This window comes from Zingiber officinale, chromosome 7B (genome assembly GCF_018446385.1).
Source record: "Zingiber officinale cultivar Zhangliang chromosome 7B, Zo_v1.1, whole genome shotgun sequence".
NCBI classification, from domain to species: Eukaryota; Viridiplantae; Streptophyta; class Magnoliopsida; order Zingiberales; family Zingiberaceae; genus Zingiber; species Zingiber officinale.
Window position 1 is genome coordinate 86,392,649 of NC_055999.1, and position 14,084 is coordinate 86,406,732.

General features: G+C 34.0%; 1 protein-coding gene across 4 annotated transcripts in view; it reads left to right on the top strand.

The window, feature by feature from the left end:
* LOC122006189 (probable RNA-dependent RNA polymerase 5) overlaps positions 1-14,084 on the top strand; it is an 89,622-nt gene that overhangs the window by 48,859 nt on the left and 26,679 nt on the right. Inside the window, exons 5-15 of one of the 4 annotated variants that reach the window (XM_042561596.1) lie at positions 1,593-1,782; positions 3,719-3,914; positions 4,040-4,127; positions 4,218-4,361; positions 4,783-4,848; positions 4,932-5,003; positions 5,408-5,514; positions 10,474-10,622; positions 11,040-11,262; positions 11,382-11,465; positions 11,565-11,607. In XM_042561596.1, coding sequence (XP_042417530.1) covers positions 1,593-1,782; positions 3,719-3,914; positions 4,040-4,127; positions 4,218-4,361; positions 4,783-4,848; positions 4,932-5,003; positions 5,408-5,514; positions 10,474-10,622; positions 11,040-11,262; positions 11,382-11,465; positions 11,565-11,607 — 1,362 coding nt within the window. Of the gene's footprint in view, positions 1-1,592; positions 1,783-3,718; positions 3,915-4,039; positions 4,128-4,217; positions 4,362-4,782; positions 4,849-4,931; positions 5,004-5,407; positions 5,515-10,473; positions 10,623-11,039; positions 11,263-11,381; positions 11,608-14,084 lie in introns of all 4 variants that reach the window. The other 3 variants (XM_042561595.1, XM_042561592.1, XM_042561594.1) reach the window with 3 other exon arrangements.

The following is a 14,084-nucleotide window of genomic DNA, read 5'->3' on the forward strand; positions in this document are numbered from 1 at the left end:
CAGGGAACATACAGAAGCTTTTTTCAGCAAACCCGATGTTGCTTAGCTTGAGTCAATATTTGTGCCAGGAACTACAGTTGATGCTTATTTCGTTATAGACATGTACGATTTCTAACAAAATGCAATCATTTTGGCTTTATCATCTCCGGATCAGTTTGATGAGGACAAACATACAATAGACCAAGAGCATCAACACTTGGAGTTTAATATTGGAGATGTTGTTTGGACAGTTTTAACTAAGAATCGATTTACCGTTGAAGAGTGCACTAAATTTTTAGCTCTAAAGATTGATCCTGTCGAGATTGTTGAGAAGATAAACCACAATGCCTATCGTTTGAAGTGACTTAGTCATATTTGCACCGCCGATGTTTTTAATATGAAACATTAGATTTCTTTTCATGGTGATTCTTCTTTTCACGATACTAGCAATTTGAGGGTGAATTTTCTCCACCCTATAGAGAATAATGTGGAAATAAAAGAGTAATTTTAGTCTTTTATTTTCTTTTGTCGAATTTGAAATTTAGGGTATTTTTGATAATTTGTCTTTTATATTTTTTGATTTTTGAGTCTATTTAGGGTATTTTAGATTTTTAGTTTGTTTGGAATTTTTCTTTTCTGTCAAATTTTTTTTCCTTTCTCTATGTCTTAGAATTTGGAGTCTATATAAACAATTATTTGGGATTGATGTAGGGAAGTTTTTGATTAAAAGGAATTTATGACCACGCCGTTTCTTTTGAAACGTCGAGTTTGGTTGCCTATCTCTTAGCATTATGATGAATTAACAGGGTTTAGAAGATCACTTCCAGTATTCGTACGCGAATCAGCAGAACTGATAGTTATCAGCTACATCACCTTGTCTTCCATGATTCATTATGTTTGGTAAGCGAGGAATAGCAATTTCTTTGGAGAGGATATTGAGAAGACCTTCAAGACTGTGCAAACTCATGAATACCAGTCTTTGGGAGTATACTTTGATTTGATGTGTCAGACATAAGTAGCTCCCTAGGTTGTGGGATGGCAGATGATGGTGATTGAGCTTGTTTAATTCTGGTTGTACCCCTTTTTCTTTGAATTTAATATATTTTTATTTTTCCAAAAAAAAAGAAGGGACTATTATAGTGTAAATTAACCCTAATAACCTTCCCCCATTGCTGTTATAGTATGAATAATTAAGGTTCCATGCATTCTTATCATTTATGGGTTCTCACACTTGTGTAATTAAATTGGGTAAATTAAACAATGTTGTTGAATGGAAGAGACTTCACGTCCGTTGGTCCCACATGGACATGTGCCTGTTCATTATATCAATATAAATTGGTTCCTTTCTTAACAACTTGAGCTTGTGAGATAGAGCTGGAGATCTAGGGTTCAAATCCTGTCTATATCAAATAAAAAATAGATGCATATCGTTTGAGTCTTTGTGGGTATGAGAGAGCATGATGAAAGTAGGACGTTGCACGTCTATTGGTCTCACACAGACAAATATGTTGGTCCATTATATAAATTGGTCGTCTAGTCATCCTGTTATGTTATTTTAGATATTGATTAGTCAGTTTTATCTGCAAAATTTGCTTCCTCAACAACTTTTGCAGGGTCCTTACTTGCAACTTCAAAGAACTCATATGCAGAGAGTGTTGGGTGATGATAATGTCTTGTTAGTAAAATTTGCTGAGGAAATGAATATTGGAAAAGGATCTCATGCTTTCCAGGGATATGAGTCAATATACCACAAGGTTGCTCAAGAGGGAATTCTTGTGGGATTACGACGCTATCAGTTTTTTGGTAAGCTTCTAAAATTTATTCTTTTTGGTCTTGCTTTGTCCAAAGGTTTTGGTCTAAAGATCATTGCCCTCTTTGACAAGTTGGTTGGTTGCATCATCAGTTTTGGTCTAAAGATCATTGCGTCTTTGACGAGTTGGTTGGTTGTATGCTCAGTTTTTCATTTGCACATATAATCGGACTTTTTTTGTCCAGAACATTATAGATTTAAGATGGCAGAAACACACTATTTTCATTTTTATCTCTGTTAAGGGTACTCCCTTTATTCACTTGAACTTTATTGAGGATCAGACTTGAATTTTCTTAGACTGGGGTATTTTCTCAAGTTCTATGTTAATGGAGCACTTTTTGGCCTTCTGATCTGTTGAAGGCTGGAAGTTTATCTCTCTGCCTGTTTTCCCCCTTTAATTCCATATATCATTTCTTGAAGCTATGTTCAGATTGGCCTTTGCTATGTTGCCTTGAAAAAGTTTTCTATCTGCACAACTCTCTAATCATTGCATCTGTATTAGTTTTAGCTTTACTGTGCAATTACTTGTCGATGAAGTCTCATGCATTTGGTTTACATAGTGTTGTATAAAATTTGTTAGGTCTTGTTAGAGCTCTTATTTTGTCTCAGGAACATTTTTGGCTCCTTTGCTTAATTTCAATTTTCTAGGGAAGGCTTCTTAAATTTCAGATGAAACAACTTGTTAGGATTTTTTGAGAAGGATGAAATATGATATCTTTCCTATTGTTATTTTAAAATAGGCTTACAACTTGCATTTATAGCCTTTAGGGTTAACTAATTCTATTTAAGAGATAAGATGACCATAAGAGATGAGAACTTTACAGCCTTTAGTGGTAATCACTCCAAACATGAAATTAGGATGACTATAAGAGATGAGAACTTTACCTTCCTTTGGTTGTCCTCTCCAAACACCACCACCATTAAAAGGATTGCTAGCACTAATGGGGATAGAAAAAGAGGAAGAAGAAGAAGAAAGATGTTTCGCTCCTTGGGAGGAGAAGACTTGCACCCTAGAGAAGTGGAAGAGGGAGAAGTTAGCTAGAGAGGTTTTGGCCAGTATGAATAGATGACCCAACTTAAGATAATCTTAACCTCCACCAAATGCAAATCCCATTTGAATGTGGTTTGACATTCGTTCAACTGAAACTCTCAATTTATCCTCTAAATTGGCCTAAACTTGGGCCAAATGAGTTATCTGCAAATGTTGAAATGAGATTTTGGATTCATATTAATAGAAATAGTAGCAAATGTTGTTGCTGTTACTAATGTTGCTAGAATTCTTCTAACTTAAAAATTTCCCAGCTGAAGATAGTTCTAACCTCCACTCAATGCAAATCCCATTTGAATGTGGTTTGACTTTCATTCAACTAGAAAATCCTATATATGTTGTAAATTGGCCAAAACTTGAATCAAATAAAACTAACTTAACATCCTTTATGTAGACCTCAACCCTTTTAATTCCCTATGATCTATTTGTTAAATCAACACTTTATCTCGCTTGCCTGCCGATGTTATTTAAATCCAAGCTTCTTGGAGCTGGCTGCAAAATGTTGAAATGGGATTTTGGATTCACAGAAATACTCATAGTAGCAGATTTGTTGCCTTTACTAATGTTGCTAGAATGACTCTTCTAATTGCAAGTATTATTTTCTTGATTTTGCTATTACTCTAACCAATGCTACACTGTCCTAACATGTTTAGAAGCTTTTCATTACACCCAAAACTTTATACCGCGTTGAGTTTTTAATCATTCATTTTCCTTGTAGGTTTTGATTAATTTATTAGCCTCACGTTCTGCTAATAAAATGTTTCCTGTTGTTGCTTTCAGTTTCTGAATAAACCAACATGCTCCTTGCTATAAAAATATATCTATGGACTTTATATATATTATTTTATTGATCTTGCATCACATGACTTGATTATTTCTAGTTTACAAAGATGGTGGCAAGGAGAAGAAAAAAAGCTCCATTAGTTCCCCCGTGAAATGTTATTTTGTTCGCATGGAATCAAATTGGATAGCTGATCAGGAAAAACCTTATATACTATCAGACAAGTTCATACATGAGTCCAGAGCTGTTTTTATGCATGTACATACAGTTTCAAGTTTGTCAAAATATATGGCCAGGTTTAGCTTCTAAAATTTGCTTATTTTGTATGGTGTGTAAATATGTTATCTAGTTTGAATTTTGTGTATTATTTTGGTGTTAATGATAATTTTTTGTATGTGCCATGTGGAATTTATCAATGCAGATTTTCTTTGATCTTGTCCAAAACGATGAAGTTAGATATTGATCTTGCGTCAGTTCATGTTGAAATGATTGACGACATAGTATGCGTGGTACTATACCTTCTGACTTTGGGATTCATTAAACTTTTGTTCATTTTGATTGGTTCTGAATTTTATCTATGTGGACATTGTATCTTCTAGGATGATGATGGGAACATCTCCTATGATGAAAATGGTGAGCCACTGATCCACACTGATGGAACTGGGTTTATTTCAGAAGATATAGCTTTGAAATGTCCCCATCATATCTTTAAGGGGAAATGCTTGACACCAATGAGTAACCAGGTGTGCCCTTTCAGCTTCATAGCTCCATACATCAACCCAAAGTATGCCCTTGTGTTGATTACTACTTTTCTGTGCCTTTAGAATAAGTGTGGTTTACCTTGTATGTTGTAGGGGTTTATAATAAACAGATCTGTCATATTCTTTCTCTTTCACTCAAAAGAATGTGTGAGTTTCTGAATCATCAAAATTCTGTGCTGCACCTTTCTCCAGGACCTAAAATGTGAATATTTGGTGTGGAATATGGTGGTATCATTGATCTCTTGTGCTCTGATGAATATTTGAGCGGTTGATTTATAGAAATCGTGCATTGTTTAAATTATCAACCATTAACCAAATATATGTTTAGTGTTTCTATTCTGACAGGAATAAGAATTACCTATTTTGTTATTAATCTGTCTCTGAAACTTCTACTTTTCTTTAGTTCTTGGATGGATCTGAAATTGCAGAGGAACCTCTCAACATTACAAAGTCGCTTACTTCAGAAGCGGTATGCCAGTGAATCTACTGCAAATCCTATTTTAATATCCTTTGATAAAAAAATAAATGGCTTAGTTTTCCATTGAATATCAGCCTCTGCTTATCCAGTTCCGTTTGTTTAACAAAGGAGCAGCATTTAAGGGAACCCTACTATTGAATAAACTGGTATGCTAACTTTATCTAGATGTTATGCCAGAACTGTTACACCTCAAACTTTTTGGACACAGTTGTATCTTAATGCCTCATCTAGCATACTCAAAGTGTAACTTGGCCTATGATAAAATTACAGAATCTGAAGAGCTCATGGAGATGGAACAATATGGGCCCCGTAATGCACCTTATAGAAATATTTTTATACTATTGGTTTGAGGAGGTTCATGTAGGTATAGGTCACTAGACTAGGTGACAAACATGGTAGAGGCTCCCTGTATTGACCTGTTCAATAGGTCTTGAAAGGATGATTTAAGTACAATTGTGGTTAGACTGAAATTTTACTCCATGGTGTAGAATTATTATTTTGATTCACGGTTATAGTTGATTGGTTATCTTATCTTGTTATTTTTGTGTAGCTTCCTCCGAGAACTATACAAGTAAGACCTTCTATGAGGAAAGTTAAATCAGATGCAAGTTTTTCTTATATTCAGTCTTGCAACTCCTTGGAGATTGTTGCAACAAGGTATACATGGAATTTCTTTGACTGGCAAATAATAGAGATGTTGGCAATTATGTTAACTTTGATCTTGGTTATTGTGGTGGAAATTTCATCACTTTTTTTTTATTGTGATATAGTTGCCATTGCTCATAAGTTTGTTAAGTCATAAGATTCATTCTTTCTTTTCTTGTTTATTATTTTTTTAACTTTTTACTCTAAAGTCTATTTATTGGGTTCTTTATTTAATATTGAAATCCTCAAAGCTTATCTTGCATCTGAAGTACATATTTTGCTGTGCATCTACAAAAGATTACTAATAAGAGATGCATTCCATCCAACAGTACATGGTTTGTTGCCTTTAAATTCCAAGAAATCAAAATTTACTTGTATTCTTTTAGACATTTGATACAATGCACGATAGATCTATGTGCTTTAGTTGACAATATCACACGAGAATAGAATATATATGAATGGAAAATGCATTATCGAATGCATAGAATATTTGAATGAAAGTTATTTTTTTTATAATTTGGTCTAATTAGACATGATAAATTGCTATGGGTCGCAATCTCCCTGATGATAGGATAAGCTTGAAGGTGCTTAATATCAAGTATCAACTACAATATATCTACACTTGTGTCATAGCAGAACATAATAAAATAAGAGATATCTCCATAAATAATCACGAAGTTCCTGAAAGATCTAGCTCTGCCAGCTCGGGCCAACTCGATGATCTTCTTGGAAGTTGGAGGTAAATAAGAAAGTTGTTGGAATAACTGCTGAGTATAATAATCATGACATAATTGAACAAAGTACAGATTTTTATTTGTGCAACTTGCCACACTGTACCCATACAAGTTTTTGCTAGATAACTTCTCAATCAACCCGTCAATGATTCCTTGAGTCTCCAATCCCTCAGTTGATTAGTGCAATGACTGTATAATGTTAAATAGATAAGAATGATTGCGCCATTCAACCATATAAGTATGCTATTGATATAATGCCTATGAGTATGTCATTAGGCTTTTACCTAAGTCCACAATCATCATATCAGTCAAGGAGATATAGCCTCATGATAATCCCTTAGGCTAAAGGCCTTAGACTAGCTATCATTGCGTGGTTGAGATGTCTGGCATGGCATCTTTGTCTAATTGACTTATAATATATGACTAATAAACATCTCAATATAAAGATGCATTGCATTTACCATTTCAAAGAATAATATGATAGTGAAGCATAATGAACTTAGCACATCACTCTATCTATATTGATATCATAATCTAATGACATCATAATAATAATTTGAACACAATATAAACAGCATGATCAAGGGATAATTAGTGTTCAAAAGGTAAGTGTAGAGAGCATCATACACGAAAAAGAAGATATATAACGGTTGCAATCAGTTCAACATATATATATTGAATGAGACTCTAATGTAATGTTATAGAAATAAAGATATAACCTAGTTTAAGACATAGCTTTTTAAGATTAAACTCTAATTTTATGATCAAATCAATTATTTAGGTTGAATTAATCATTTTTATGTTTTTTAATTTTAGTTAATGAGTAATTAGCTTTTATGTAATGCAATATAATACAATGTTTTTCTATCTCCAAATTCTACACGATGAGGAGCCCCATTCTAGAGTTAGGGTTTCTAAAAGTAATTCTCTTAGGATGCTGACACAACTCCCCTTAACTAATTCCACTTTTGGCCAGTGTTGTAAATGACGATAAGCGGTGGTGGGGCTGTCAGTAAATGCCTATAGGCTAGGTGGTGGAATTTTTTTTACTATTTTTTATATATTATATGTTGGGTGTCTCTACGTGTGTTTTAAAATTTTATTTCCTAAACAACTAGCAGAACCATAATAATTTTCTAAATTATTACAACATGCGCACCACACACATATAAGATACAACTTGTGTATACATAGCCATAGAATATAAAATTCATAAAAGGAAATTATACCTTCTGGATGACATTACACTGGAACAACATCAACTAGCAAACTTGACGAAGTTTGTTTCTATCGATATTTAGGTCGAGATATCTTCAAGATGACTTAGCTAAGCCATAAGTTTTGTCTCCTCTTTGATAGTAGTCAAAGGACTGACGACGACACGATTCGATAGAGATCTCACGGCTCAACTTGATGTTCGGCGGCATAACACAACCTGACGACACTAAGAGGAGGTCCGACCAACTTTTAGCCGGCACAAGGAGTAGTTGTTGTCCGCCACTTGTTGGGATTGCTATCGGCGGGAGGATGGTTGGCGGCATGCAGCTGGCGACCAATAGTAAGTGGGGTGGCCGGCCGCAAGCGACGGTCGATGGCTCCTTGCTTTGGGCAACGACTGCAAGGAGGGTGGCTCCTCCTTGTTTCGACGACAACACAGAGAGAGAGAGAGAGAGAGAGTGAAGGGGGGGGGGGGAGAGGAAATCCAAAATCCTAATCAAATTAGGTTATCCAATTCCAATAATAATTCTCCTCGTGAAGGGGTATATTTATACACCTCTTCAATGATTTGGGAGCAAATCATCTCCTAAACCCACTAATCAATTGCAACCCGATCCATTACCATTAAGTTTTGTTCAAAACCAAACCAACTTAGTTCATAATTAAACTAAACTCTTTTGGTTTATTACTAAACCATCTTGGTTCATAACTAAACCAAACCCTTTTGGTTTATTATTAAATCACAATGAATCTAACATTGCCTACAAGAGGCATGCCCCACCATCGCTTCCGCTGCGCCAAACACTTTCCATATTTGCTACTCGTTTGGTCCTACCAAACTTGTCTCTCTTAATTTGAGAATCAAGCTCTCAAACTTGTTTTAAATTTTTCGGATATACTCGTAGTGCGTGTGACCCAATATGTTTCCGGTTTATTTTGGTTGTTCACAATTAACCATTAATTGTGAATCGATCGTGAGTGGCACATAGTAGTACATCACGATCCCTAATTAATCGAAAAAATCATAGTTGATTCTAGAACTGGCTATTGTTATTCATGCGTATATTCCTTTCACTCATCTTATAGATATGGTCTTTGTGTGTGTCCTCACTAAGTTGACTATGCCACACCTAGTTTAAGTAGTAGTTCATTGTCTTGTGGATTTAAATTACACAAACATGTGTCTAAGAAGATCATCCTCTTGACGTGTATTGTTTTCACCAAAGATTTGCGTGTAATAATCCTGACAAGAGGTCATAGGGTATACGTCTCCTAATTAAAGGAGTGATGAATCCTCTATGGGCTATTCAAACACTTTTGAGCATCTCGACTTATACCTAATCATCTCGGGTCTACATCTCTGAGAAGATGATTGCTTAAGATGCCAAAGTAAGTCTCTATGACCAAGATGACTTTTATATATTAAGTTGAAGGAAACTTACACTCGAGTTGTTATAAGATCTTCATTGACATATCCATATATGTATAGAACAATATAAAGTCTCATGGCAGGTCACTCCAATGAACTAGTTACTCTTAATTAGCATCCACGTTTAACTCTCGGTATCCCAATGTCTCTAGCGAGTGAGGAACTGCTTGGATAAACCAACGAATATAACACGTGCTAGTCTCTCATAATCGATGATATCCGAACTCATCAATTCATCAACTAGGGAATATTTCGATACATTTATAATTACACATCACAAGTTCTCTCATGTTATCAATCGTATTACGTACATTCAGTAAATGAGTTTAAGATTAAATAAAGAACAACCAATATTAGATATGTAAAGAATTTGAATTTATTTATCCAATACAAAAACCAATATCTAAGGTAATTGTCTTAGGACACCTTCAAATATAACATAATATTATAAATAGTCATAATTCTTTGTGTAATATATGTAACTAAATGATGTTTATACATAAATAAGCTTTATATAATACAATTTATATAAGGTACAAATAAATATATAAATGCAACTAATAAGATAATTAATAAATATTCATTATCATATTAATACTAAAAAAGTTTAAAATTCAAAGCTTCAATCCAACATGACAACAAGCCAACAAGGACTAAACTAAACATAACTAATCTTCTAAAGCATCAACTATAATTATAATCCTCTCATCATCTTACTCAAAATCAACATCTTCATTCTTCTTCTCCAAGATATCTAAATCCTCATCAAGTTCTCAAATAGGGATGTTCCTTGCACTCCTCCTTCGTTAGCACTTCATCCGCTCGCAAGGCCTTTGCCACTATTCTCCAAGTAAGTCTCGAACCTGGTTCGACCTCATCTTCATCACCACCATCAACAAGCCAACCTCGAGCTTCATTAGCTTGAGAGGATAAAAGCAAACCTCCGTTCATTTCTCTTTTACTCTTCTTCATAAGATTGACGTTGAATTTGACATATACAAGATCATTCAATCTTGAGGTCTCGAGCCCATTCCTCTTCTTAGTATGTATCTAAATAATTTGAAAATTATTAAAAATTAATAAAAAGAAAGGATAGATAATATAATTTATAAATTACTTCTTATCCTTTCAAATGAGCTCCAATTTCTTTCACACCACAATGAACTATTTGTCAAAGAGAGAAATTTCATTGCCATTTTTTTTTGGTAAGTTTGGAGTGTCACCACCATAAATGGACCACCATTCAACTTAAAAAAGTAAAGAGGCAAAACATAATAAACTAAAAAATAGGCAAAAGAGACATGTATGTTAGTAAATAGAAATAAAGGAAAGAGATGTACACGGATCAAAGTCATAGTACACATCTACCTTCTCATATGCCGTGACCGTCATTTTTCTTCCATAGTTTTCGGATTTACTTTTATACTTCAATAATTCATCGTTAGAAATGGTGGATTGCATGTTCTCATTAGTGGGAAAAATTCTCTCAACTTAATTCAAGAACTCATTCATAACATTGATGTCATTATGGAGGAGCTATTTCCATAATATATAGTCTTTCATCCATGTGCTATTTCCTCAATATTTCAGCAATCGACCAAAGCGGACATGCTTATCAAGATACTTGATTGCACTGCTTCACTATGGAGGAGTACCCAACGAGTACTTTTTGGAACTTCTGAAAAATGCTTTAGATGATGCTCAAAATGCTAGGTACACCAAACTAGCTGCAATCAGAGGTATCTTTAGATTTTAGTGAAATCTGAGCTCAAGTACTTTGTTTTATTGCATAATTTTTTACTATTTTAGCCGTAACTTATTTTATCATATTCGATAATTCAATTCCACTACCCAGATATCCTTAGATGATTGTAGCAAAAGATGATTATGCTCAGGGCCCCTCACAGTCCGTCCTCAGGTTATGTGAAGGGAGGTAAATCACGGGTCAAGTGGCTAAGGGGCGGGAGGAGTTTTTACCCAAGGGCATGCATTGTCGGGAATTGATCCCTGGCCTATTGTAGTAAATTTGCCACCCTCTAACCAACTGACACCCTTGTGGGGACAGATATCCTTAGATGTTGATAGTACTTCTTGCAGTTCAATTCATAGCTTCTTTTATGGGTCATTAACATTCCTGCTGCGTGTTTCCTTTTCAGTTTCACTCAAGTATGGGGATATGGATGATTTTCTGGTGTCACGAATGATACTTTGTGGGATTCCACTTGAGGAGCCATATATGCAATTTCGTCTTTCTGTTCTAATGAAAGAAGAAAGGAAGGGTCTGAAAGCAGGAAAGCTTCCAGTGACAGATTGTTATTATCTAATGGGAACTGTAGACCCAACTGGTTTGCTGAAACCTAATGAAGTTTGTGTTGTTCTGTACGTGTTTTCCAATTTCTTAATACCTGCATTAAATCTTCAATTTATCATATCTGGCTTGTATGATCTTTATTTTTACACTCCATAGTATAAATTTTACAATGACATTTTATGCACAGTGAAAATGGACAAATTTCTGGAGATGTCCTTGTTTATAAGCATCCGGGTTTGCATTTTGGTGACATACATGTTCTTTCAGCAAGGTACATTAAGGAACTTGAGTTGTTTGTGGGAGATTCTAAATATGCTATTTTCTTCCCTACTAAAGGCTCACGGTCTTTAGCTGATGAGATGGCAAACAGTGACTTCGATGGTGATATGTACTGGGTCTCTAGAAATTCACAGGTATAATTTTATTTTTCATTTATGGGATCCTTTATTTTTCGCATAAAATACTCTGTTATATTCATGCCTAAATTTATTGTTTATGGTGATCTGTATACCCCTGATTCAGACATGGGAGGAAATCGTGTGACTGCTTGCAGGAATGTTGTATCATTTGACTTTATTCTGGTCTCCACGTCTGTTACCTTTATAGAGGAGTCAAAGAAATTAATGTCTGAAACAATAATGAATTATAGGGAGAAAAACTCTTTTTTTTTTTTAGTGTTTTATTTCTTTGGGCATTAATACATGAATAATAGTGAAGGTTTTTCCTAAACCTAAGAAGGCATATAAGAAAAATAGTGAATAAAAAATATTGAATTGAAATATTGAACAAATCATGCAACACCAAAATCAAATCATCAAATTTACTCACAGAATTGATATCAAAATTGACATGTCAAAAGGGTAACTATCTCACATAGAACCAATCTCTTATAAGAAATTTCTTAAAGTTAAAATTAAAAAGTTGTTTACACACAAAGAATATCCCCTTTTTATTATGAAGAGGTTATCTCTCTTAATGACCAAGTCAAAATTGTAAAAAAAAAAATAAAACCTAAGGAGTTTAAAAGAAACACTAAAAAAAATTTATCCGTAATTTCAGACCACATGATTCTCCCTTACCTAGGAGAACTCAACTCTGAATGAGTTATTAACATATTTTCTTAAGATTTTTATTGAATGAGAAATGAATTTATTTTCTCCATCATTTTGATCCTTGTTGATTGAACTTTGACATTATTTCTTTCTTTTTAGTTATCCGCTCCAACAAATCGGGAAAATCAAAATGTGAAATGTTCTTCAAGACTCCAGTGAAGTCATTATTCAAGGATGAAGCCTTAAATCTTTCCTAGTAGATTAATGCATTCTCTAATTTGAAAATTGAACTACATAAATAAGTTTTAGATGTTAAATTAGCGTATCAACTAATTTAAAAATTAAAGTAGTGCATAAAAAAGTTGACAAATTAATAAGCAAGCATTAGAATTAATTTTCTCACTTTAAGGAATGATGCATTGAATGCCTCTAGAGGATAAGTGGATAATCTATCATATCGCTCGATATTATAATAGTCATTGCCCGATACAGGTTGTTTCTTGTATCAACATATGAATCTTGCATCAACTCAAAAGAAAGTTCGTAGATAAGAAAACCAATTTTCGAAAATGATGAGCTTTAGAGTTGTAAATAACTATAAATGGGCACATACTAATAAAAGCTTTAATTGATTTTGTAATTATCAAACGGTATGTCTTGCATTCTTTCTCATTATTCCTCTTTGTTTAATTTCTTAGTTTGGCTTCCCTTATAATTAGCCTTCCCCACCTAGTGGGATAAAGTTTAATTGTTGTTGTTGGCTTCCCTGATAATATGGATGAGTAAAAAAATCAAGGAGCCTAATTCATAGTCAATCAACAAGTTGGTTGTTCACTAAATAGATTAAATCAATCGAGGTTCTTCCATGTCTCTAAGAGAATCTTCGGCAAGTCATTAGGGAAATCTTTAAGTCAAAGCATCAAAATGATTTTTTAATGTTAAATCTTCACAGATTTTTTGAAGGTCTATCTGGGATCAATTAGAAGCTTATAAATTTTAGATAAAGTAGAGGCATTATATATGGGAATGGAAGCTTACAATGTAATCCAAATCCTTGGTTATATTTCTATTGAAATATGGTTGCATATTATTGTACTTTTAAAACAGATTTTCAATTTGAAAATCAGTAAGAAATGGCTCTTTAACCATGGCTAATTTTGTTGCACCATCGACCATTATCACTTGCATGCTTTTATCTCCAACTTGAAATCAATCTGCATCTTGTGTTCTATTGTTTGATAGCTTGTAGTTCGTTCTAGAATCTACTATGGCTCAGGTAGGGTGTGCACAGTTAACACACTTAAATCGTCAATTCGTCACATAAATACAAAAACAAACCATAAATTAGTAGCGTAAATGTTTGTGTGTGATCGATTGGTTGTGCTAAGAATATATGCATGGTGGAAATAAAATTATAATTTAAACACAATGCTAACAAGCTGATGTAATGTGATTTGACAATGTCACACCTACTCAATAGCCTATGATGCAATTGGTCCATTAACCCAAAAGAATTCCAATAAAGTTGCCCATCCAGTTTTGGGCCAATAACATCTTGACCCAACATTTGAGATTTTACAAACTACATAAGGTTAACTAAGAATAACACCTTGACCCAACCTTTGAGATTTTACAAACTATCACAAGTTTAATCCTTATCTAGGATCCATTCACAATAAATCAGTAAGAAATTGCTCTTTAACCCATGGCTAATTTTATTGCACCATCGACCATTATCACTTGCATGCTTTTATCTCCAATTTGAAATCAATCCGCATCTTGTGTTCTATTATTTAATAGATTGTAATTCGTTGTAGAATCTACTATGGATCAGGTAG